At 51.8% G+C, this 26,930-nt stretch overlaps 1 protein-coding gene across 2 annotated transcripts; it reads left to right on the top strand.

Annotated features, from left to right (window-relative positions):
• The first annotated feature begins 469 nt into the window (after positions 1–469).
• Positions 470–22,930, top strand: GLTP (glycolipid transfer protein). 2 transcript variants are annotated; one of them, XM_027566531.1, is made up of 5 exons: positions 470–727; positions 15,395–15,453; positions 16,403–16,536; positions 19,385–19,535; positions 21,753–22,930. In XM_027566531.1, exons 1-5 carry the CDS (start codon positions 625–627, stop codon positions 21,933–21,935), a joined length of 630 nt encoding a protein of 209 aa, XP_027422332.1. In that variant the 5' UTR covers positions 470–624; the 3' UTR covers positions 21,936–22,930. The 2 variants fall into 2 exon arrangements, with proteins under 2 accessions (XP_027422332.1, XP_027422333.1); XM_027566532.1 differs by having other exon boundaries at positions 515–727; positions 21,757–22,930.
• The last annotated feature ends 4,000 nt before the right edge of the window (positions 22,931–26,930 follow it).

Genomic DNA, 26,930 nt, shown 5'->3' with positions numbered 1-26,930 from the left:
CAAAGAGAACTTTGATCACAGCAGGGTCCAAAAAGCCTCTTGGGACTGTTAAAGATTAGTCCCTGTTTGTGGGGTAGCAAATGTCCTGAAGGATGCTGGCAGGATTGGGCCGTAACCTGGGCTGGTGGATGGGTTGTGAGTTGTGACCTTGCCCATCAGGCGAGGACGGGGCCCGAGCCAGTTCGCCTGGTTGCGGGGTGCCACGCCGGAGGTGGCAGGAAACACGAGGGGACGGGACACCTGGGAGCGGCTCACCTGGGCGTACCTGAATGTAGGAGTCGCCGCGCTTCCGCGCGGGCGGGTTGGCCCCGCCCCCCGGCCAATGGCGGCGCGGAGGTCCACGGCCGTGGGCGAGGATTGGGCTGGCGGGCGCGGCGGCGGACGCGGATTGGGCGCGGGCGGGCGGGGGTGGGGCGGCGCGGCAAGCAGTTTAGGCGCTCGGCCTGCGGGCGGCGCTGAGCGCTCGGCTACGCGGGCGCAGCGCGGGCGGAAGTGGCGACGCTGGCGTCCCCGGAGGCTGCTGAGGGCGGCAGTGACATCCCCGGCGCTGACGGCGGCGGCCCGGGGGGCGGCGTGGACGCCCGCGGCGCCGGCTGGGGCATCACCGCGGGCCTCGACCCCGAAATGGCGCTGCTGGCGGAGCACCTGCTGAGGCCCCTGCCTGCGGACAAGCAGATCGAGACGGGGCCCTTCCTGGAGGCGGTGTCCCACCTGCCGCCCTTCTTCGGTGAGCCGGGGTGAAAGGGGGAACTGGCCGGGAGCCCTGCCCCAGGGCGCTCCCAGATGCACCCGCTTCCTTCTCTCAAATATCCCCAAACCAGCCCTTCCGTGGACACCCCAAATCCTACTTCCCCAGGCACCAAAGATCCCCTTTTTCTGCAAGCACCCTAGATTTCCCCTATCCCAGACCGCTCCCAGATCCTCTCTCCCCAGAACATGTCACATCCTCATCTCTTCCCGGACATCCACAAATCCTCTGTCTCCCCAGACACTTCATCCGTCAGATGCCCGCAGATCTCCACCCGCTTGTGCGCCCCAAACGTCCATCTCCCCACGAACACCCCTACTCTACCACATCCCCAGTTCTGCAGTCCTCTGTCTCCCCCAAAGCGTCCCACCGTCCCCCACCGCCCAGGTCTTTTATCCCTCACCCCATCCTCCCGTTCTTCCTCTTCTGAATGGCTCCCAACTCTCTCACTTTAAAATGAAACCCTCATTTGATAAACCCCCTCTTTTCTGTAAATTCTCCCATCCTCTCCCTCGTGGGACGGTGTGAACCCTTCTTTTCCTCATAATTCCAAGTCCAAGACCCCCCACCCCCCACCCCCACTCCAGGGGCAGAAAGCCTGGCAAAGTGAGGAGGGGGTTTTTGGAAATGGAGTTGCAAAACTCTCGGGCCCCCTTCTTGGGGAGAACCACCTAAACTTTCCCCTCCGTTTGGAGCAGGGGTCGAGACCAGGGGACCTGCTTTGTGGGGTGACATCAGACACTGGGTGCTTGGGGTGGGGTCCAAAGGAAAAAGTCCCCTCCCCCATCTGTCATGCCCTGGGAGGGCACAGGAACACTGGGAGGCGGCCCTAAGCCAGTTGCAGACCCTCGTTTCTCCCGTCCTCCAACCCAGCCCACACCCTGGATGGAAAATGGGAAACAGAAGACAGTAGGGCCCTGCCCTTTGCCTTGCTGGTCTCCAGGAAAGAATGCAACCTGAGCTCTGCTTTCTCCTCTTCCATGTGGGCTTTCCCGAAACCCCGCCCTGCTGGTTTACTTGGTGGCCTGGCTGGAAGAGACCAGTCCCCAGGGCAGAGTCCAACAGAAACCTGCAGACTGACAGAAGCTGACACTAACTTGGACTAAAGGGATGGTGGCACCCAGGGCAGTCACTCCCTTTCCCCTGGAGGGTAATCAGGGCTCCCAGTGGGCAGTAGTTGCTACAGTGCTGTGGGCTCTGGGGTGGTTGTGGCTACATGAAGTCACATCCCTGTTCTCTTCCTCCACCCTTTGCCTCACCGTCCCCATCTGTGAAATGGGCATGCTGATCTCTGAGGCTAGTGGCAAGGACTAAATGAGGTGGAGTGTGTAAGGTTCCGAGGCCTTTAAATGCCTAGCTGTTGGGGGCGTGGTTGTTATACAAGTTCCTGAGTTCAGTTTTGGTTCCTTCATAGCGTAGATGATTGATTAATGAGTGTTTGAGTGAGTGCCTTTGCCTGGTTTGTACGATTCTCAGACCTGGGTCCTTTACGTCTACTGTTGCATCCCTGATACTCAGAACAATGTCTGGTGCCCAGTAGGTGCTCAGTCAGCACTTAAATGTACAGAATATTCTTAATATTTGTATCTCCATGTTGAGATAATGCTAAATCTCCAGGCAGGAGCTTGCGAACTGTCTGATTTTAGCATTGAGGAACTGTTGGTTTTTGTGATGGGTTTTTCCCTCCTCTTTTAGTTCTATGAATATTTGCTCTGAATAAGGATTCAGAATCTGTTTAATCTAGTCCTTCTCAACTCAAACAGTTTTGCCCCCTCAGGGGACAACGGGCAGTATCTGGAGACATTTTTGATTGTCACATCCTGGGGGGGCGGTGGGTAAGGGGCACAGGGAGATGGTACTGGCAGCTGGAAGTCAGGGACGCTGGTAAACACCCTCCAGGGCACAACATAGACCCCAACCACAAAGAACTGAGCCAGCCCCAAATGTTAGCTGTCTCTCAAGGTGGAGAAACCCCCAAGGTAAGTTCTGTGGCCTTTTCCTCCTGCATCTTCAGCAAGGTTGTCCATCAGTTTCTGCGTTCGGGGCCGCCTTCACTTGATGCAAGTATCGGGCCAGTTTGACGGGAAAAGAGGTGGGTGGTGGTGGCTGGAGCGGGTGGTGAGCTGGTGCCTGGGTAGGAGAACGTCCCCTCCCCCTTCCCTGATCTCAAAAGACCCTTGTCTTTGCTGCGAACTGGGTGTTGTGGGCCGTCACATCTGTTGACAGAGCCGCCATTTATACAGAAGCCTCAGTGGGTCGGCCCACAGAGGATAATTCTTAGCACTGTTTGAAAAACGTGATGATCCGTTCTGAAGCATTAAGGCTTTTCTCGGGGGAGGGTTCCTCCCGAGGGTTGAAGTTTGGGGAGGATGCTCCCACCAGTGGCTTTCCCCTGGCACACCGGGTTTGATGGAGATTGGCCCATCTGCTCTGAAACATGGGCTTTGTCCAGGTCTTGGGAATGTCTGGCCCCTTGGGTGATCTGTGATCTGGGTGCCGTGTGTGTCTCTGGCATGGAGCAGGTCTGAAGTTTGAACTCAATAAGTCTGAATGGCATTGTGGCAGTTCCTTCCAAAGCAGGGTTTCTCCACCATGACACTGCTGACATTCGGGGCTGGGCCATTCTTTGGAGTGGGGGGGTGGGGCTGTCCTGTGCTTTGTAAGATGTTCAGTGGCATCCCTGGCCTCTCTCTGCCAGATGCCAGCAGCATCCCATTTCTCCAAGTTGTAACAACCAAAAATACCTGCAGAGAAACAGTCACCCCCAGTTGAGAGCTTCCTCTCTTGATACGAATAGAGCAGAGGGCTAAGAGCAGTGTTTTTAAAAAGTATTTATTTCTTTAAGGAAGATCTGTTTCTCAGAGGAAAAATTGATCAAGAAGAAATGATAAATTAAAAATCTCCCTGCCATTTTTTATTGAGCATTTACTCCATGCTAAGTAGACTATGTAGATGGGTTCACTTAATCCTTTCACGGCTTTTTGAGACAGAGTTTTTTGTTGTTATTTTAAAAAACCTTAATTTATTTGGCTGCACTGGGCATGTATGCTTAGTTGTTTCTCGGCCTAGGGGACTTTAGTTCCAGGACCGGGGACTGAATCTGCGTCTTCTGCATTCAATGTATAGTCAAAGTCGCTCAGTTGTGTTCGACTCTTTGCAACCCCATGGACTATATGGTCCATGGAATTCTCCAGGCCAGAATACTGAAGTGGGTTGCCATGCCCTCCTTCAGGGGATCTTCCCAACCCAGGGATCAAACCCAGGTCTCCTGCATTGCAGGTGGATTCTTTACCAGCTGAGCCACAAGATTCTTATCCACTGGACCACCAGGAAACCACCGGATCACCAGAAAAGTCCCGTGTTTTTTTTAAGAGAAATCAGTGGTGACATTTCAGACTATTTTCCTTTCAGACCCATTTGTCTCTTTATCCAACTTTAAGGGGAAAAGGATAAACTGCTTTTTTTTTTTTTTTTTTTAAACCCAACCATATAGCATAACTAGCTTTCCATGTCAACTGTCATTTTCCAGAGCTACTTAGAATTTTGTTGTTTGAATGTAGCCATAAACTGTTTAACCAGGCCCCTGGTGTTGGATATTCACATTGTTTCTTTTTTTCTCTAGTAAACCATGCTACAGTGAACATTCTTATGTATATTTCTTTGCATAGTTCTTTGGTTATTTCTAATTTTTTGAAGGGAAATTGCTGGGTCGAAGCAGGTGAAGGCTTTACATGTGTTTAGCGCAGTCACATTTCTTAATGCTTCATTGGATGTGGTTTGGGACAGAATTGGTTGGGCTTGATGAATGCTGATTCTTTTGGGCTGCAGGTCATGTGTGGTTCAGAGCACCTGTATCCTGGGCTCGTTCTTCTGTATCTCTGGTCTGAGCCTCCCAAGCCGGATAGGTTTTGCTGTGTCCACCTAGAGGTCAACAACCCTTTGTCCATCTTCTTTCTCCACCTTGACCAAGTAATCGGATCTCACCACTGATCAGTTTGCAGTTGACTTCTGTGAGGCCCTACCCTCTCAGCTTTTACGGTGGATTACACAACCATTCCAGAGCATTTGCAGTTGAAGCGTGGGGAATGGAGGGAGAGAGAGGCGAAGGGAGAGACCTGGTTATCATTTAGTTTTGTCACTCTCTGTCTAGAAGCTGCAGTGGCTCCCTATTACCCCACCTTGAAATCCATGCTGTAGCCTTTCTGAATAGCTTGCAGCCCCAGAGATGGCGCCATGACATCACTCGCTTCTGGCTCTATACCTGCGTCAGAGTCTCACTGCCCGGGGCACCACTCCCCTCCAGCCCACCACCTTCCTTTCACCGGGATGGGTTCCGCTGCTACTACAGCCGCTTAAGGCAATGGGTTTTGCAATTAAAAAAAAATTCTTTTTTGAGGTATAGTTGCTTCCCAGGTGGTTCAGTGGTAAGGAATCTGCTTGTAATACAGGAGACACAGGTTCCATCCCGGGATTGGGACAACCCCAGAAAAGGAAATGGCAACCCACTCCTCTCCAGTATTTCTTGCCTGAGAAATGCCATGGACAGAGGAGCCTGGCGGGGTCCATAGGGTTGCAAAAGAGTCGGACATAACTGAGCCACTAAACTACAACCCAGTTGCTTTACGATGTTGTGTTAGTTTCTGCTGTATAACCAAGTGAATCAGCTGTGTGTGTAGACATATCCTCCCTCTCTTGGACCTCCCTCTCACTCCCCCACTTCCCCCACTCACCCCAACCCTGGTTTTGCAACTTTGAACTGAACCAGCCTGCTGACTCCTCTCATCCATTGGAGGTGTATTTGCAAGTAGGGAGTGAGGTCTTATTAACCTTGAGAAGCATCTCCTGTGTGTTGGTGAGACCCACTCGTGAGCTTACCTGGCCCAGATTAGAGCCGAGCAACACCTAAACAGAGGGCTGCCTCTGGCCCTGTGTGTTAACCTGTTCATCTGTTGGCTGCTTGGGAGGCTTAGAGAGAAGTTGCTTTGAACCCGGGTTTATTGTTGGCTGAAGTCCCTGAATGGGAGTCTCTCAGTTCAGGTCAGTTCAGTTCAGTCGCTCAGTCGTGTCCGACTCTTGGTGACCCCATGAATCGCAGCACGCCAGGCCTCCCTGTCCATCACCAACTCCCGGAGTTCACCCAGACTCACGTCCATCGAGTCAGTGATGCCATCCAGCCATCTCATCCTCTGTCGTCCCCTTCTCCTCCTGCCCCCAATCCCTCCCAGCATCAGAGTCTTTTCCAATGAGTCAACTCTTCGCATGAGGTGGCCAAAGTACTGGAGTTTCAGCTTTAGCATCATTCCTTCCAAAGAAATCCCAGGGCTGATCTCCTTCGGAGTGGACTGGTTGGATCTCCTTGCAGTCCAAGGGACTCTCAAGAGTCTTCTCCAACACCACAGTTCAAAACCATCAATTCTTCGGCGCTCAGCTTTCTTCACAGTCCAACTCTCACATCCATACATGACCACAGGAAAAACCATAGCCTTGACTAGATGGACCTTTGTTGGCAAAGTAATGTCTCTGCTTTTCAATATGCTATCTAGGTTGGTCATAACTTTCCTTCCAAGGAGTAAGCGTCTTTTAATTTCATGGCTGCAGTCACCATCTGCAGTGATTTTGGAGCCCAAAAGAATAAAGTCTGACACTGTTTCCACTGTTTCCCCATCTATTTTCCATGAAGTGATGGGACCAGATGCCATGATCTTTGTTTTCTGAATGTTGAGTTTTAAGCCAACTTTTTCACTCTCCTCTTTCACCTTCATCAAGAGGCTTTTGAGTTCCTCTTCACTTTCTGCCATAAGGGTGGTGTCATCTGCATATCTGAGGTTATTGATATTTCTCTTGGCAATCTTGATTCCAGCTTGTGCTTCTTCCAGGCCAGCGTTTCTCATGATGTACTCTGCATATAGATGGAAATTGGTATCAAGCAGAGCCAGCCTGAGCTTGAATGCTGGTTCCACGGTGTCCCAGCTGTGTGTCCTCACCCAGGAGCTTCCCCTCTCTAAGCCTGCAGCCCCGACTGTAAAAGGGGGAAGCTAGGCCTCCAAGGGGGCTGGTGGAGGCTAACTCCCCCAGATGATGTTGGCGTCCAATGCGAGAATCTCTCCACCCGAAAGCCTGAGAATCTGCACCTCTTGCCACACTGCCCTTGGGCAACAAGGTTCTTGCAAAAAGAAGCTTCCTCGGGCTCTTGGTGACTAGCTGCCAGGGCTAGGGGCCAGCTGAGCAGCCTGGCTGCTAAAGCAACTCTCATTTATAACATCCAAAGGCCAGCTCAGAGCACAGACCAGTGGTGTCCACCACCTTTGTTCCTCTAGTGAAAAGGAGATCTTCTTGATCCTCTGGGTTCAGAAAAGTCCAGCCCTGAGGTCAAGGATGGAGGTCTGGCCTCTGCTCCTGGAGGGAAGAAGATGGAGAAGCCAGAGGGAAGACCCAGACATCCGCTCTGTCCCCTGCTAGCTTGTCCAGCCCCCACCTCGTTCCTCATCTGTGGGATGTCCACTGCGTAGGGCTGGTTGCAGGAACAGTGCCCCATTGTGAATCGTGTCCCAGGCCCCAGCAACGTGCCTGGCAGAGCATCGGTGCCCAGCCAATGGATAACTTGAAAGGGAATGGAAAGAATGCGTGACGGCGGCTTTGTAAGGTATAACGCCTGACCCCATAGCTAGCGTAACCCATGTTTTGAGTGACTTCCATGTGCTTCAGCATTGAACAAGCCGATCTCTCATTTCCAATCCTCCTCCTCACGACCTTATGAATTAGGAGGAATGGGCACCACTTTACAGAAGAGGAGACTGAGGCTAAGAGTGATGAAGGGAGGTGACCAAGTCAGGTAACGAGGAAGGGCTTTGTAGGGGGCCAGCCCTGCACACAAGTCTTTCAGAGCAGAAAGGACCTTTTAGAGCTGTTGTGGGGGATGGGAAATGCTGGCAGTTCCCATCTGGCATTGACACTGTGCTCATTTCAATGAGCTTGTTAGAATAGCAATGTTGAGTTCTGGTCTTAGGTTGCATTGTTTCAGTTTTAAAAGGGTCTGGATGGATGTTAACTGCTTGTGTTACATTCTTACCGAGTTACTTGTATCAGGGCTTTTTTTTCCCCAAAAAATTGTTATTGTGTTAACTGTATCTGAGCCTTTACAAGTCCTTACAATGGATCAGTGCTCCCCAGGGTCCTATAAAACCTCTTTTCTCCATCTGCAGTTCTGTGGCCAGCTCACTTCCTCTGGCTCAGAAATGATTCATTTTCTGCGCTGCTATTAGGCCACCTTCCCTTCACCACTCCCTGCTGAGATCTCAGACTGTAATGGTCAGGAGTGCACAGTCCTTAGTTTATAACTGGAAAGTTCCTGCTGATTTTATCCATATCCACACCTTTCTCTACCTCTCTCTCCTCCCTGTCTTCATCTCTTTCTCTTTTGATTTTTTTTTTTTTTGTCATGCCTGTGGGATCTTAGTTTCCCAGCTAAAGATAGAACCCAGGCCCTCAGCAGTGAATCCCAACCACTGGACGATGAGGGAATTCCCTTTTTGACATCTTAATCATTGGAATCATTCTTTCCTGGATTTCTTTCCTAAAGAATGATGCTATAATGTATGATAACAATTATTATAATCATAAAGAATAACTTTTAAAAAACTGAGCCAGAAATTATGCTAACCCCTTTATTTCTACAGCCTCATTTAAGCCTTGCAATAGCTCTATAAGATGGGGTGTGTTATTAACCTCATTTTACAAATGTGGAAACTGCAGCTCAGAGAGGTTAACTAATTTCTCCCAGGCCACACAGCAAGTAAGAGAACTCATTTTCCCATTTGCATTCCCAATTGCTGGCTGGTTTTTGCCAAAGGGGACAATTGTGGATAAAGAGAGTTGGCATGTCACGGGGCTGATTTTATTTTTGTTTTTTTAATTTTAAAAATTATTCTAAAATTTCTTTTATTTATTTGGCTGTACTCGGTCTTAGTTGCAGCATGCAGGATCTAGTTTCCTGACCAGGGATCGAACCTGGGCCCCCTGTATTGGGAGCACAGAGTCTTAGCCATTGGACCACCAGGGAAGTCCCACGGGTGATTTTTAAAAGTACCATTTGGTAAATATTTTTTCCTCTTAGATAGAAGTTAGAGTGGGAACTAGTTTTTGAAAGGTGAGCATTCTCGGGCTCTTACGCTTCAAAATAGGCCTAATTGCAGACTGAGCCACCACACATGCACACCCCACATACCACGGGATTAATAAATGATTCATCTCCATCAGCTGTAATTTGAGTGCCTCCCATTATGATCCTTGTAACCTAGGATCTGTAAAGTTAATCTGTCCCACGTGATTAACAGCGAAACCTTACTATCCAGCTATTGAAAAAAAAAAAATTGAATTTGAAATAGAACCTCCCCAAACCAGGCCCCTAGCATCCTGACACAGGCACCCTGTTCTTCCTTTTTCAAATGAATATTTACGGGTTGGGCCCGGATTTCCCACACTGAACCACACAGGCTGAAAGTGAAGGTGTGCGTCTTAAAAGCAGAATGCTTTTGTTCTTGAGTGAAAATTATTCCTGAGATGAAATGAGAGGGTGGGGGCTATTCGGTCACCTTGTGGCCCAGTGTTGGGAGCATCACCTACTGGAAGAGATGGTTGCCTAGAGAGGCAGGCGTAGAGGGGGCAGCTTGGATGGAAATTTCCAAGTATGTGCTGGGGGCTTGCTCGGAGCATAACAGCAGGTGCTTTCCAACTACATGGAGGCCAGAAAAACAGGAAATGAATGTGATTCTGTGCGGCACATGGGGACTGCTGGCTTATGGGGAGTTCTGCTCTCCAGACAACCTCAACCGTCTGAACCATGGCAGAGACCCGGGCAGAACTGTCACAGAGGTCACAGTGTTGCTGGGTGTCTGCTTCCTCTTATTCTGTCAGTGATGCTGACAGAGTTGGCTGCTTGTTCTCCCAGTATCTCACAGAATCAAAGCACTGCCGAGAAAGCAAGAGGAATTTTTTAAAAACTACACAAAGCTGGGGACTTTCCTGGCAGCCCTGTGGCTAGGACTCTCCACTGCCACTGCAGCGGGCATGGGTTCCATCCCTGGTTAGGGAACTAAGATTTCACATGCCACAGGGCACAGCAAAAAAAAAAAAAACAACCTACATAACGCTGTCCTAAAACCCTGGAAGCATACCATGTAGACCCATTTAGGGAACAGTTGAGGGGGCCTCTGATATCACTGGGCCACATCTTTATCATAATTCCTATTTTTGATGATGGCCCTGTTTAGTACACTGCAAATGGCTTGCTGTACAAATGCAGGGACATGTGTCATATGTTTGGATAAGTTCCATCCAGGATAGCTGAACTAGAGAGAAAGTTGGTACATTCATCAAATTTGGTAGATGGAAAATATTTCACTGCTTTTTTTTCCATTATTGAGATTAAATGTCTTTTAATTGTCCATTTTTCTATAAGGAGGTTATTTCTTATTAATTTGTTAGAGCTCTTTACATATTAGGGATAATAGTCTTTGGTCTATGACATTTGTTACATGGGTCACCCCCTCTCCCAATCAGTTTGCTGTTTGGCTTTGATTGGTGATGGGATTTCCTCCCATGCCCACCCAATCCCATATAGAAGGTTTTGGGGTTTGTAATCAGACTTATTGGCCTTTTTGTTATGCCTTTTGGATTGAGTGGCATGCTTGCTGCTGCTGCTCCTGCTAAGTCGCTTCAGTCGTGTCCGACTCTGTGCGACCCCAGAGACGGCAGCCCACCAGGCTCCCCCGTCCCTGGGATTCTCCAGGCAAGAGTACCGGAGTGGGGTGCCATCGCCTTCTCCGAGTGGCATGCTTAGGAAAAGTCTAAAGAGAAGGGGCCATTTGCCACATGTTCCCGGTGACCAAGGTAAGGCTTGACTGTGTTTAGAATCTGTGACCCTTTATGAAGTAAGATGGGGGGAATGTACTTGATTTTTTCTCTTGTTTTTGAGATGGCTTCTTTTTACTCTGGATGTGAGACGATAAACTAGAAAGCCACCCAAGCCTACTCCCTCTCTTCTGGCAGGTTCCGGGTGCCATTCTAAAGAGCCCATTGGCTGACAATAATGAAAAACAAGTTTGGGATAACTGCAAAACAGGTAAAACTAGAAAGGTAATTTTGAGGCAGGACTGTATTCTGTATGAAAGGTAAAACTGGGTGGCCTGACAAGAAATGCGTCGTGTCCAGAGCAGGGCCGGCGTGAGTTTCAGCTCGCAGGCCACCGAGTGCTCAGGGGTCAAAATCATTTTCAGTTTTGCGGTCAGAGTCCTCTCGCTTTTGCCGAGCTCACACACACACAGATGGAAACATTCTAGAAAGAAAGGCTAGAGGGGATGCTGGTACCAGCCTCGGGTCTGGAATTGTGTGTGAGTGCCTGGCTCTCACCAGGTGACCCTGCACCGTCATGAGGCATTTCAGAGCCCAGTAGCGTCAGGCTAAGCCAAAGCAAACAGCAGCCCAGAGCCTTCCATAGGGCGTGTGGAGGCCGGCGTCAGGTCACCTGGAGTGCCTCCTGTTTGCCCAGCACCTTGGGGCTCTGGAAAGGGAGGGGCCTGAGCCCAGAGCGGTTAAGTCACTTGTCCAGAGTGATGCCAGATCTGAGATCTGAACTCAGGACCAAGGCTGCGTAGCTCTACGCTGCTCCTCCTCTGATCACAGGCGGTCCAGATGCTGCTGACCCGACTCCTGTGTGTGTTTCTCTATGTACACACCACCCCCCTCTCCTGGGGGCCATCTCCCAGCCCTGCTTTGCCCCTCTCTCCTTCTGCTCCCTTCCCGGCTCCAGAAGTCCATCCAGGCCCCACATCCCACCCCTTGTTGAGCAGAAGCCTGGTCTCTGCATGGTCGCCATGACCTGCAAGAGCAGCTGCCTTGGGGCCAGCTCCTGCAGACCACGATGACCTCGGGCCCCACGTGGTGTCAGGAGAAAATGAGACAGCCTTTCTCCCTGCCATCTGGGGGTAGGGAGGACACTCAGAACCACACAGAAGCCATTTCCAGAGCCAGGGAAACCGAATGTTACTCTCAGTGTCTCTAAAATGCCTGTCGACTGACCTGAGTCACTGTGAGAAGCTGGTAAGCCACCCACATGTGGCTGATGATCGCCAAACCCTGGTTCTGCATCTCCACGCAGGATGGCATTACTCGAAAATCAGCCCGCAGTGGTAATCAAATCACGGCCAGGCTCTGAGCCCTGACTTGGCATGCCTCCCCCATGCTCCCTCACAGCAGCCATACAGGGACGGTCCCTTTACAGACGGGGAAACCGAGGCCAAGCCCCTTCCCATGGCCTCTGCCATCTTAGTTGTGTGGGTCCTCAGACCCGTGCGTTGGGTCAGTCTGCCCTACAAGAATGTGGCTGGAAAAAGCACGGTGGGGTGCCTCTTGATTCATGTTTCCCACTATCTGCCCCCTTGTTCATGCCACTGGCTGCGGGGGTGGGGAGCAGAGCAGGGGACTAAGACCACCTGGTCTCTGCCCTCTCAGCACTCAGGGGGAGGTGGACGGAAGACAGACTTACACGTGGAACCACAGCGAGGGTAGCAGTGCAGTGAACTTGGAGAAAAAGTGGAAGGAAGAGGTCCGACTTTCATGAGCAGGAAAAAAAAGCCTGACATTCTCTTCCAGTTTTTTATATGAAAAATTTCAAGCATATAACGAAATTGAAAGAATTTCACAGCAGCTATTCACGTAGCCACCATCTAGATTCTACCATTTATATCTGACTGTACCTGTCTGTCCACCTCTCTGTCCATCTGTCAACCCGCCTCATGTCTTTGGGCACCATATATTTTTGAAAGACCAGGAGGTGCAGCCATGGTCATGCCTTTAGAAGAGTTTTGCCAGTCCCCAGAAAGCCCATCCATGGCGCCTGCATGGCCCCTGTGAGACTCGGAATTGGCGACCCTTGGCTACACAGTCAAGAGGGAAAGAGTCACTAGCGGTGGAGAGTCTTGACTGTCTTACATTTTTTTTTTTTTCTTGAGGTTTCTTTTTATTTTTTGGCCACTCCGTTTGGCGTGTGGGATCTTTGTTCCCTGACCAGGGATTGAACCCGCGCCCTGGGCAGTGAAAGCACTGAGCCCTAACCACTGGACCATAGGAAGTTCTCTGCATTATTACTGTGCATCATCATGCTTCCGGGGAGTTGTGGCAAGCGTCCCGGCAGAGAACACGGTGCAGGACTAGCAAATTGCACAGGCTTCCCAGGTTGGCCTTGCAGGATGAGGCCAGCGATACATCAGGGAGGATGAAACCATGGGTGGAGTCATTACTGCATTAACGCCCTTGGCAGGATCTGGTGGGACAGGATGTCTGCACCCCCGTCTGGCACCCCAGAGCAGCTCCTGCCACCGTCTGGGAAGGGAGATGTGACCCCATAGGAGTGGGAGAGAGGCTGGCAAGCTGAGAGGAGGGTTTTTCCAGCCTGAGGATCTTGTACCCGGGAGCCTGCAGTTGGGCCACGCGGCTACTCGGGCCCCAAGGGGGCCTCAGTTGGGAGTCAGGAGAGTAGAGGTGGCCAGGGGCTCGGGCCCTGTGTTCCCACTCAACGCAGGCCCTGGAGGACCTGGTGACTTCCAAGCCTGGGTGATGTTTGCTGGAGCGCGGAGCCTAGCCCTAGTCGTGTCCCAAAGTCATAAAGATGGTCAGAGTTCATTTACTGAGGGTTGCTGCACTGGGCACTCTGCTAAATGTGTTCAGTGTTTGGATTTCAATCCCCACCACAACGCTATGAAATACGTACAGGTGGCACAGGTGGTAAAGAGCCTGCCTGCCAATGCAGGAGATGTAAGAGACGCAGGTTCAATCCCTGGGTCAGGAAGATCCCCTGGAGGAGGGCATGGCAACCCACTCCAGGAGAATTCTTGCCGGAGAATCCCAGGGACAGAGGAGCCTGGCGGGCTACAGCCCATGGGGTAGCAAAGAGTCAGACATGACTGAAGCGACTTAGTACGTACACATGCTGCCCCATTTGCCATGTGAGGAAACTAAGTTACATGGAGCCCAGGCAGGAGACCTGCTTACCTGGATTCAAACCCAGTCTGTCTGGATTCCTACCTGACCTCCTTTCTATGGGGTTTGGGGCTTTTTCATGTAAAACATCCAGTGCTGTTTCCTCAATGCACCTCTCTTAACAGATGCAGTTAGAATGTTCCAGATGGCTGGCCAGGTGTGCCGGGTCACCTTGGGTGGAATTCAGCCCACAGGTGGCCCTCCTCCAGTCCTCCGCCCCGTGCAGCTGGCTGGTGCCTGCCCGAAGCCCCTGCCTGGCCTGCGGACAAGGGGAAGCTGGCGGGGGGGAGTTTCCCCGCCATAGGTTTTGGTACCCACTTGTGGCCTGCTCAGGTGTCTTTGCCCCCTGGGCTCTGTATCGAGGATGCTCAGAGGTGGCAGGGAAGCACAGCTGAATTCAGGCTCTGAGGCTGAAGTCCTTGTTGAGTCTGCTCAGGAGAGACCCGGCCCTTCCCTGTCTGTTCCCTCCATGCCCAGCCCTCAGCAGGGAGCTCTGACCCGTGGGCTGTCTCTGGTCCCCATGACGGCCTGCTGGGGCGGGGGGGGGGTCACAGAGGCGGGAAAGGAGGAGAAACAGGCCGTAGACTGCTTATATTTCCCAGGGAGCCCTGAGTTCCAGGCACTGCCAGTTTCTTGGTCCACATTTCATCAGCTCCAAGGCGCCACCTGTTTTAAGGTGGTCTGTTGTTTTGTGAACCACCAAGAAAGGAACATTGCCTCCAAGGGAGAGCATTCGGATGTCAGAGATGAACTAAGTATGTGTCTCAGAAGTGGGTGGTTTCAAGTCATCCTCGTAGCAGCTCCAACCACCTCTGTTGGCCCACTTGCTGGATGGGAAAACTGAGGCTCGGGGAGCAGAAGGGATACTCCCAACCCCCGACTGCAGTGTCTGCAGAGCAGGTGTGCAGCCCCAGTTCATGAAGCTCTGTTAAGTGACGGGGGTCCCCCTGCTGATGGCTTCTCCCAGGCTCCTACGCAGAGTCTCAGGACCGGGGGGCCTCTGGGTCACCAGCTCACTTCTGCCTTAGAAGCTGGTGAATGAGAAGGTTATCTTTCATAAATCTGGCCCCTCTTCTCCCACGGACTAAGATTTCTCGAGCTGCTTCCTGGCCAGCTGGTTTGTTAGCAGCCATCTGCCTTGTTGGCCAAGATGGTTTCTCAGAGTGTTAGTTTTGCGAGATGCTCTACACTGTACTGTCCAATATGGTAGCTACTGGCCACATGTGGGTATTACATTTAAATGAATGAAAGTTAATAAAATTACAAATTGAGTGCCTAGATCACACCACATTTGAAGTGCTCAGTAGTCACATGTGGCCCATATTAGATGGTGCAGATACAGAACTTTTTATCCTAGGATGAGGGGTGCTGTAGAAAAAGCATTTGCCCCTTAGAGAATCTGGTTGTATTTTAAAGGCTCTGACAAGTCCTGCAGTAAGCAACCGGTCTCACTTGGAGCCCAGGACTCCAAATTTACTTGCCCACGAACTGTTTTAACACCTACAAACAGTTCTTGCCTTAAACACATCAAGTGACCTTTCCCCCTGTCCCATGGTCCTGAATATCACCCTTGTTGGGATTCTAACGTCTCTCTTCTTGTTTTGTCCCCAGATTGCCTCGGCTCCCCAGTGTTTACTCCTATCAAGGCGGATATAAGTGGCAACATCACCGTATGTACTTGGCCTAGCAGCCCCAGTACCCAGATCAGGATTCTAATCCCACCCTGGTTACACTGCCCTGCTACCCACTGCAAGCTCCCCAGGCTAAGGAACAGAAGGAGACGTGGAAAACAGGCCTGGCCCCCAGCTCCTCTGACTCAAGGCTCCAGGTTCTTGGTTCTCCTTGCAGTCATGCCATCCAGTCACAGCCAAACTGTGATTCACAGTCTGGAGGGCTGACCTGAGAAGGAACTGGCTGGTACTTGGATTCACTCCACCAAACAAAAAATAAACTCCGGGGTCCACAGTTGCACTGACCCAGCCCTTTCCTTCCTCAATCCTTAGAGCTCCTGATGGCATCCCCCAACCGCTGACCGCCCTCCCCCTCCCCCAGCAAGGACCCACCATGCTGTGTCGTTATCCCCATTTTACAGACAGGGAAACTGAGGCCCAGAGCTGTTGAGGGACTCACAGCAAGGAAGTGGCAGGGGTGGGATTCACATCCAAACTTCCTGCCTCTGACTCAGGAGCCTTCTTCCTGTGGGACATCTCTGAATCCTAAGGACCTACTTGTGTTTGTCCACAGAAGCGAAACTTCAGATACTTGGGGTTCAAGGTGCTGTCAGTAGTGGTTGGAGAACGTGGACTCTGGGATCTGGTCAGGGCTGGACCCCGTTCCCACCTGCACCAGCTGTGTGACCCTAAGCACATCACTTCGCCTCTCTGAGCCTGCTTCCTCATCTGTAATTGGCACGACGGCAGGCACGTCAGGGTTGCTGTGGGGTTAGAGAAGGCTGTGGCTGTGAAGCGCCGCGTACATCCAGTGAATGCGGATGGCCTGGGGGTTACTACTGTCGTGACCAGCCCCCACGCCGGTCCTGGCAGGACAGCGAGGCTCTGCTGGGGTGGCAGCTATGGAGGCAGCCTTCCCCAGGGGGAAACCCTGTGTGCTCTGTTCCAGAAAATCAAAGCTGTCTATGACACCAACCCGACCAAGTTCCGGACCCTGCAGAACATCCTGGAGGTGGAGAAGGAGATGTACGGGGCCGAGTGGCCCAAAGTGGGGGCCACGCTGGCACTGATGTGGCTGAAGAGGTGATGGGCTTGGGTGGCGGGGTGTTTGTGTGACCGGGGGGCTGGGGGCCTGCCCTGCAGAGGACGGACAGCCAACCCGCCACTGCCCCAGGGCGTCTGCTCTGACGGGGCGGACGGGCACGTCCATCTTCCACATAGGCGTTCTTCTTGTGCAGTGCTACTTAGTGACAGAGAAAAAGCACCCTGGGGGCCAAGTTCTGCCTGATGGTGACACTTCTTGCTGGTTCCAGCCTCACCAGATGCATAACAAACCCACAGATACTCTGGCCACTGTGCTAAGCTCTTTAGATGCCTGATCATATTTTATGTGCTGTGAGTTAGGTATGATCATCCCCATATATCCTATGTCCTAGCGGAGGATGCTGGTGGCTTCTGGGGCCAATTCGTGGGCTCAGGGCACAGGGCCAGGGCTGGGACAGAGTGGCTGAGCTCTGCAGTTGCACAGGTCGTGCACTGCACAAAGACGTCCTGACTACAACCAGCCAGTCACATCACGCACATGGCAGATTTGTATATTATGACAGCTTATTGACAGAACCACAGCATCTAGAGAAAAAAGAACTCTAATTCACATAAATTCGACCTGTGGGCTGGGGGCAGGGCACCCCGATACGGGACTTGAACTCAGATGGTCTCACCCTGGAGTTAGCTGACAGTGCTTGTGACCATGTTACGCACTGTCCTCGTGGCACATACTTGGAACCGTGTAGTCATTCCATCTTACAGACGAAGCCGCTGAGGCTCAGAGGGCCAGGCAGCTCGCTTGCTGAGCTCATGCTGCTCTCTGCCAGCTCCTGGATTCCCTCAGCTATGCAGACTCCACAGTCCCTGGCAGCAGCTACGAAGCCAGGGACCCATTCTCTGCTCCACTGATGTTCCCAACATTGCCCCTTCTCTGGGGCCTGGAGTCAGGAGCCAGGAAAGTCACACTTTCCCTGGATCCCCATCCCCAGAAGCTAATCCTCACCCCATACTCTCTGTGCACTTCTTTGGTGAAATGGAACAGGAAGAGTCTGCTCCCTGGAGGATGTAGCCAGTGTGGGCATCAGTGGGTAGGTGGGCTGTAACTAACACCTTTATGGCCTATTTTATGACTTGTCAACACTGAGCTGCCCTACTCTTGTGTGTCAGCCAGAGAGTCACATACCTGGAATGAGGAATGCCCCTGGGTCCATCCACTGGCAGGTTCTGTAGGTTTCTCAGGAAGAGCCAGGCAGAGAGTGACATTCAGGTCAGGAAGTAGGTTGTTTGTGTCCAGAGGAGACATGGGCAGAGCCTGGTGACTGGGAGAGCAGATCCTGGTGGATGTCAACAAGTCGAGCACATAATGAGCACCTGCTATGTGCTGTGCCTGGTGCCGGATGCGTGGGATGCTGCTTGGAGAGGCAGGGTCCCTCTTAGGGTATCACAGTCCAGCCCAGGCAGGGGGTCAGGCTGCGGGGCAGGTCATGGCAGCAGGATATCAGAACCTGGAGCAGAGAGAAATCAGGGAGGGCTTCCTGGAGGAGGGTTACCAAGTAGCATCTCCAAGACTGAGCAGCAGGGTCCCAGGAGGAAGAGGCCTTGCAGGGGTGGGAGGGCAGGAGAGGTACAGAGTATCCGCCCCTCCAGGAGGATCTGGTCCAGCCAGGGCCCTAGATGCAAGGTGGGAGCAGGGAAAGATGAGGTGCAATTGGTCAAGGATGAATTCCAGCCTCCTTGGGGGTCCTGGGATGCCACGGAGGGGCATCAGCAATGGGGTAAAATGAGGCTTGACAAAGACTCACTCCAGCTCTGGGCAGCAGGAGGATCATAAAGGCTGGGAGAAGCAGGGGCTCAGGAGAGGTGGCCAGTCAGGGCAGGGCTGGGACTAGACCCTGAGCGTGGTTCACAGTCCAGGCTGATCCCCAGTGATTGAGAGTTGTGATCCAAGCATGGAGGAGTTCCTTCGCCTCACACGTGATAAAGCTGAGCTTTATCCTTTCAGTCCTCGGGCCAAGCGTTTCTGCCCCAAGAACCCCCCAAACTGATCCCCACCCCCTTGCAGGGAGGGAGCAGAGGAGCCCAGTTAGGGAGTGAGACAGGCTCTCACTGTCTAAGATATGAGACTGAGATATGAACTTATATCTCAGCCTTTGAGGCTTTTGGAGTACCTCTGTATTCCCCTCCGTGAAGTGGGCAGATTGTGCTGAGCTCAGTCTCACCGGACGGACTGAGGGGAGCAGATGAGATGATGTGGAATAAAGGGCTGGCACTGATCTGATTCTAAACTTGGTGGCCTTGCCATGACCCACACCCTGCTCCTGGTTCCTGGAGCATCATCCTACCTCAGAGGAAGGGCTCAAGTGGCCACGGGAGGATGCGGACCACGGCACAGGCAGGGATGGGAGCGGGGAGCCCACAGGATCAGACTCGCTCGTGTTCTCTGCATGGCCCTGGTCTGTGGTCCCTGAGCCCTTTGAGGACCAGAGCTGGGGCTTCAACACTATATTGATTGGCTTCGTCCCTCAAGCACGGATGGCCACATGGCCATAGAAATGGGCAAAGCGCGTCCAGACCCTGCCCTCTATAGACTTCACAGCCCAGCAGAGGCCGTGGCCGGGGTCAGCCCCAGGCCAGGTGTAGACGAGGTACTTGGGACACGTGAGGTGATCCCCTGGAAGTGGAGGGGGGTGGGGTGTCATGTTACACAGAAGCTGGTGTAGACATGACAGCTGAGTGACTGTCAGCTTTGGTATTCCAGGGTCACGGGAAGTGCTTTATTCAGGGTACATCCGGCTCAGGGTACATCCGGGTCTCTGTGCAGTGGGTGGGCGGGGCCAACGGGAGCGTGCTGCGCCCTGACGCACCCTCTCTTTTCCGGCTGCAGAGGCCTGCGCTTCATCCAGGTCTTCCTCCAGAGCATCTGCGACGGCGAGCGGGATGAGAACAACCCCAACCTCATCCGCGTCAACGCCACCAAGGCCTACGAGATGGCCCTCAAGAAGTACCACGGCTGGATTGTGCAGAAGATCTTCCAGGTGAGCCACCCCGCGGGCGCAGAGGGACCCCTGGTTGTGGGGTTCGCCCTCCGCCACACGCTCCGTCGCTGTGGCACCCCTGCCCCGTGTCCGTGTTTGCGCTGCTCACCCTGGGCTCAGGAGGGGCTCTCCCCCGTCTGTCTGGGATGAGACTGGTGTGATGAGAGGCCTTTGCTGCAAGGTGGGCATTTTCCTAAGTGCTCTGTGGCAGCTCTGACGAGGGGCCCGATTGGGAGACCATGAGAAGAACCAGGACAGGGACGAGGCCCTCAGGTTGACGGTGGGCTGACCTCACTGGCCCCTTGGATTCAGCTGGGACCCTGGCACTGGAGGCGGGTGGGGAGGGGAGGAAGGGCCCCTGTGCCTACCCACGGGGGTGTCTGCTGAAGGGACATCTGCTCACGAGGCTCTTGGTGACTTGTGTTGGGGTGATGGTGACCACAGGCCTTCGGCACCAGCCCGGCTATGGGAGAATACCACCGGAGAGGCGTCGAGAGCCCACGGGTGCACTGCACACTGTTCTGGTCCCCCTTTATCCTACAGCGCCCCCTGCCCGCCCATCCTCTCTGCGGAGAGAATGGGGCTCTGAGGGCGGGTCTCTGTCCCGCGTGGCACAGGTCATGGGCAGGCAGGGTCAGGCGTCAACTGAATCCAGGCAGGAAATATGGCACCTGTGGGCCGTCCGTCCGCCCTGGCAAGCACCCATCCCGGGCAGGGACTGCAAGAGCCCTGCTCCCCCGCCGCCCACAGGGCCTTGCCCCCTGTGAAGGCCTCACGACCACCGCCATAACTGGGTGCCCTAAATGCCTAGCTCAAGGCGGGCTGCCCGTGGAGGGTCACTTTCACGAGAGGCCCTGTCCTTGGCTCCGTTTCACAGATGAGGAAACTGATGCCCCGGGCGTTAAGTATCTTGCTAAAGGTCACACAGAAATTCCTGAGCCAGGATTCCTGAGCTTAGTATCCTCATCTTGCAAATAGACATAAAATAGGCCCTGCCTCACAGGCTCATTGTGAAGAGTCTATGTATTATTCTGTATACAGTGCTTGGTGTGTTGAAGCTATTTCTATTTTGATTCTTTTTTTTTTTTAATTGGAGGATAATTACTTTACAATGGTGTGTTAGTTTCTGCTGTACAAGGTGAATCAGACATGAAAGTGAAAGTTGCTCAGTTGTGTCCAACTCTTTGCCACCCCATGGACTATACAGTCCATGGAATTCTCCAGGCCAGAATACTGGAGTGGGTAGCCTTTCCCTTCTCCAGGGGACCCTCTCAACCCAGGGACCGAACCCAGGTCTCTCGCATTGCAGGCGGATTCTTTACCAGCTGAGCCACAAGGGAAGCCCAAGAATACTGGAGTGGGTAGCCTATCCCTTCGCCAGGGGATCTTCCTGACCCAGGAACTGAACTGGGGTCTCCTGCATTGCAGGCGGATTCTTTATCAACTGAGCTATCAGGGAAGCCAAATCAGATATAAGTATACATATATACCCTCCCTTTTAAGCCTCCCTCCCTTCCACCCCCACCCCCCGCCCCTTCTCAAACTTGTACTCTTAAGCCTTTTTATCCGGTTGCATTGTTTTCCTTCTAGTTCGGAAATGCTATGAATTTCTGGTTCTCTGGGCTTTTCAAGTTGTCAGCGAAGCCCTGAAATTTAGGCAAGTGTCGCCCCCTGAAGGTCAAAAGAGGAACAGCACAGATCCGCCATCCTCTCCCCACCCTGCCCTTCAGATAGTGGGTCTCAGGAGGAAGCTGTTCACCTCCAGAGCAGGGAACCCACCGGAGGGAAGAGGTCCATCCTTGCAGAGCACCTACTGTGTGCCTGGTGCTGTGCTCAGCACTTGGCACGACCTCCTTAATCCTGACAAGAGCAACCAGTTGGGCGGGTGCCATTGTTATCCCCATTTTACAGATGAGGAAACTGAGGCTCAGAGAGGCTAAGTAACTTGCTCAAGGCTCACCGCTAGTCGGCAGTAAAAGCTGGAATTTGAAGCCAGGTCTGTCTGTCCCCAAAGCTTCCTGCTGTCCCTCACCTGGTAGAAAGGGACACACACACAACCCCCCGCCACCACCACATTTGGCCTTTCCTGTTCAATGCCATGAATAACACAGGCCTCATGCCCAGTGCAGACCTTGGGGGCATTCCCTCCCAGAACCTGACCGGTGGCTGGGCTTCCCCTCCTCTAACACTGTGCCACCCCCTGTCACCCATCTCAAGGCAGCGCTGTACGCCGCCCCCTATAAGTCCGACTTCCTCAAAGCGCTCTCCAAGGGCCAGAACGTGACGGAGGAGGAATGCCTGGAGAAGATCCGCCTCTTCCTGGTCAATTACACGGCCACCATCGACGTCATCTACGAGATGTACACCAGGATGAACGCCGAGCTCAACTACAAGGTGTAGGCCAGCTCCACAGCGGGTACTCTGGACGGCACAGCCTGGACCGCAGACCCCCTGCAGGGACAGGCAAACCCGAATCACTGTGAATCTGGCTGGCTAGCTGCCCCCTGCCCGTGGCGCGCCCCCAGAGCAGCCTTGAGTCAGGCCAGGGTCCACAGGGGGCCGGCCCTGGTCTTTTAAAAGTCACGTTTGGGCTCTGTCCTCCTGGAGCAATAAATAACTGTCACACTTTAGAATCTCCTTTAAATTTCATGACAGTACAGACTGACTTTATGCCTTCATTTCAGTGTGGTAAAAATCAATTAATATTTCTAATAAATCAAGTCCTAGGGTTTTTTGGTCCCCTCCAACCCCCATTTGGAGCATGACTCTGGGGTAAGTGGTGTTAGATCCGTCACTTTGAAAATAGGCACGTGTCTTTCTGAGGAGCTGGCTGAATGATGTTTTGAGTGTTTTAAGGACCATGAGGGGGTTTGATCTGAAATTATACAGGGCCCCTCTTGTGGGATTTTTTTTCTTTTTAAAGAAAACTGGTGTGTGTTCTCATGTGGTTTGCACAGCCGAGCCTCCGGCACTGTCATTAGAGCCCTCTCTTACTGTCTTTTGCCAGACAGTGTTTTTTATAGCTGAAACCAACCAGCAAGCCTTTGATGACCAAGGGGAGGCTTATTTTAAAGCTATCAGACACAAATAACCAACCGTAGATGATTGCATTTGCATTCTTCTGCATAATTACCTTCAGGGACAGCCTTTCCAACCTAAGCAACTACCTACCATGTGTATTCTTTTGAGGGGGAGAGGATGAACCCATGAACATGCCTTACTGCCTTAACTGTCCTTCCTGGCTCTTAAAAAAATTGTCTTTTTAAAGTGTCAGGATGACCAAAGCAACCCACAAAGAATTGATGTATGTTTAAAAACCCAGTGAGGAACAATTGGTGATTTTTATGCAGAAACTAAATAATCCTTAATAAATAAATCTCTATTTTGGAATCACATTGGTGTGCTGTTTTGATTCTTGATTTTTTTTTTTTTTTTTTCTTGTTCTTTCTGGATCAAAGGATACAACTGGGAACCAGCCAAGGACTTGCTTTTTAGTCTCTGGTTCCTATTTTCTGGTTTTGAAAAATAGAACTGGCTGCCACGTTGAGAAACTGATATGTCCCCAAAAAATCTTTATTTCTAGCTTCTTAGAGAAATCAAACTGCCTGGCTGAAAGTGAGAAGTGACTGCTCCCTTGGCTGGATGGGGCGATTGGGTAGATAGACTTTCACTTTGCCTCAGTCTCCACCAATCCCTGTTGCCTCCCCAACCCTGTAACCATTGGTTATTTGTACTTTATCATGGGCGGGTGCTTTTTCTGGTACTAGGGTTAAATGTGGGGGAAAATATTTTACTTCATTTTTGCTCCTGCATAACACACAGTCTAGTGGGCAGGATGGACCAGTAAATCAGCAGAGGTAATATAGCGTGGTCGGTGCCCAGAGGGAGCCTGAGTCCACAGATTGGGGCTCACACTGAACCTCGATGGGAAAGTTGGGGTTGTGAGGATCCCAATAGAGGAGGAAGAGGGGACACTCCAGTTCATAGGCAATGTCCTTTTGGCTTGACCCAGAGCAGGCTGTGTGTGTATGTGAGACATCGTGCCACTGAGGAATTTGAGCTTGACTCTGAAAACTGGAACATCTTCAGGGGTCTTCTGCACAATCAGTCGGATATCCAGTTTGGAAGGTTCCCTCTGATGTGGCCAAGGGTTAGAAGTCTGAACTAAGTTTTTTGCTGTCTCTGATTTCATGATGTTTCCTAACATTGCTGATAGGAAGAATGCCACTGATCTTTCTAAGCTCTAACTGCTTTTTAGGATTTTTCCCTTTGAATATAAAATTCTGCCAACAAATTTTTAAAATTCTGTGTGTGTGTGTGTGTATATATATATATATATATATATATATATTACAAAGAGCTTTTTGGGACTTCCCTCGCAGTCCAGTGGTTGAGATCTCACTGTCTAATGCAGGGAGTGCAGGTTCGATCCCTGGTTGGGGAGCTAAGATCCGGCATACCTCATGGCCGAAAAACCAAAACATAAAACAGAAGCAGTATTGTAACAGATTTTCAATAAAGGCTTTAAGAATGGTCCACATTAAAAAAAAAAAAAAAGTTTTTCCTGCATGTTTCCAACATAATATAGTGACACCAGGAAGGCAGTTTCTCTGTGGAAGGTCAGAATTTTCCCAGGACAGCCTTCTTTATTCCTGGTACCTGCCTGGCCCCAGGAGCATTTTGGGATTGTGACCCCAGAGATGAAGTCAGCAGTGCAACTATGCCTTCTCATGTCATCCTTGTCAGAGTGGGACTCACTTCTGCCTGGGGCAGGGAGGAAGGAACACACATTGAGCACCAGCTGTATACCAGGCCCTGCACAAGTACTTTGTATACATCATTTCACAAGTGCCCTGACGTGGGCATCAGAAGCTGCATTTATCAGATTAAGAGACTGAACACCCCAGGGATGGGGCAAGAGGATTCAGCCAGGGTGATCCTGCCAGGTCTGGGGGCACCTCGGGCTCTCATCAGACTCATCTCCCCCAAGTTGTGCCCATTCGGATGCCAGCGGACAGAGTGAGCCCAAAAGTTTGATAGAGACTGACTCTTGGGACTTCCCTGGTGGTCCAGTGGTTAAGACTCCAAGCTTCCACTGCAGGGGGCACCATTTGCATCCCTGGTTGGGTAAGGTCTGCATGCCGTGTGGTGTGGCCAAAGACTCTAAAAATAAATTATATTAAAAAAAAAAAAAAAAAAAAAAGGACTCTTTACTCGTTGCTGCATTTAGTTAAATCTCACTGAACTGTGATTCAAATTTTCTATTATAGACAAGGAACTGACACTCATTTCTCCATAAAAAGCCTGTTTCCTTTTCCATACGGGGGCGGGGGGGTGGGGTGGGGGAGTCCCGCCAGTACTCGTTCTCAGAGGTTGTGAGGCTTACATTAAGTACTTGTAGGGAATTCCCAGGTGGTCCAGTGGTTAGGACTCCCAGCGCTCACTGTCCAGGGCCTCTGTTCAGTTTCTGGTCAGGGAACCGATTCCACAAGCTGCACAGTGGGGCCACACAAAAGTAAACGAATGAATGAATAAATAAATACTATTTGTAAAACAATTAGAAACTTATGAAATAAGCTGTCTTAGTGTTAAATTGCACGAATATTTTGGTGTGTGATGTGTATGGTAACGTGACCAAGTGTCGGAGTCTGGCTCTGTTAGTTATCAGCTGAGTGACCTTGGGCAAATCGCTGCACCTCTCTGAGCCTCAGTTTCCTTGTCTTGTACAATGGGGATACTAACAGTTCTTAGTTCACTGAGAATCAATGAAACCGCCCAGGCAAGCGCTTGGCTGCTAATTGTTCAGTGTTGACCCATTGGTCATCCTCTACAGAAGCTTACGGGAAGACGGAGGACGATTCCATTTCCTGGGTTTATTTGGCTGATCAATGGGTTCCTTTGGTTCAGCGTCGCGGCTTTGGGCGCCCCACCGCCGCTGCGCCTGCGCGCCGACCTCCTGCAGGTCCCGCGGGTCCCGGTAGGTGGCGCTGTGAGCAGAGAGCCGCTTCCCCGGGAGCGGCGAGTCCCTCACGCCTGTCCGCACCTTCTAGAACTCCAGCCCGCACCCAAGGCGTGCCCCACTGACGTGTTCGGGGTGGCTTCCAAGGGCTACGTGAGGAGCCCTATTTGAACACTGTTGGAATAGTCTGAAGCCTCGTAAGCGGGTGCTTTGGGATTCTGACTGAACGTCAGCCGCTGGGTCAAGGGTATCTCCTAATACTTCTACTACTCGGATGAGGGCGACTGCTCTGCTGCTGCTGGGTCAAAATGTGTCTTATTACTTCCGCTGCTGCTGCTGCTACTACTAGTAATATAGCACCGCCTCTGTACCACTGCTGCTGCTGCTGCGACTACCACCGCCACCGCGACTATTAGCACTGCTCTGGCTTCTGCCGCCGCTCTCACTACTCCTATTAACGCTGCGCTACACTGCTGCTGCTAGTAGTACCACCCCCACCATCACCTCACAGTTTAGGGTTCACGTTCAGCTTCCATAACTGTAGCCCATGTAATCCTGGGCTTCCTGAGGGGCAGCGGGCCCCCTAATGCAGTTAAACCGTAGCGTGTTCACTTAGTCCTTGTTTTGAAAGATAACGCAGGGCACAGAGCGACGCATCAACAGGAACACCCCAGAAAAAGGCAGTGATTCCTTGCTCTGCCCTTATCGGCTGTGTGATCTGGACGAATGCCTTCTCCCCTCTGGGCCTCAGTTTCCCTCTCTGTAAAGTCAGGAGATTGGACAGTTCCACGTGCCCTCCTAGCTCTGCCCATCTACAGTGGACTGTCACTGCGACAGTCCCTGGTTTGTATTCATAATTCCAGGAAAATCTTTCCATCCACACGTGGGCACGTGGGTTTCTCCTTGTGACATCTAATGGGACCACGTGTGCAGAGTACTTAGCACAGCGCCTGGTACCTAGAAGGTGCTTGATAAAGGGCAGCTATGATGATGAACTCTTAATCAGCTCTCCATCTAGCCCCGAGAGGTGTCTGGAAGGCGAGTCGTTCAGCTTCTGTTTGCTGAGCACTTACTGTATGTGAGCCCCGAGTTAGATAAGCCTGCACCCTCCAAGGGGCTCATGGTCCAAGGCAAGCGATTTAGATGGGGAGGGGTGGGGAACAGGGAAAGCCTTTCTGAGGAGGTAACATTTGAGCTGAGATCTGAAGAGGAAGAAAGAGCAGACCATGAAAAGAAGCTGGCTACAGCTGGTCTTTTCACTGGAAAAGACCCTGATGCTGGGAAAGACTGAGGGCAGGAGGAGAAGTGGGTGACAGAGGGTGAGATGGTTGTATGGCATCACCGACTTGATGGACATGACTTCTGAGCAAACCCCGGGAGATGGTGAGAGACAGGGAAGCCTGGCGTGCTGCAGTCCATGGGGTCTAAAAGAGTTT

This window comes from Bos indicus x Bos taurus, chromosome 17 (genome assembly GCF_003369695.1).
Source record: "Bos indicus x Bos taurus breed Angus x Brahman F1 hybrid chromosome 17, Bos_hybrid_MaternalHap_v2.0, whole genome shotgun sequence".
Taxonomy (NCBI): Eukaryota; Metazoa; Chordata; class Mammalia; order Artiodactyla; family Bovidae; genus Bos; species Bos indicus x Bos taurus.
Note: the sequence above shows the minus strand (reverse complement) of the source record. Positions and strands in the feature narration are given on the sequence as shown.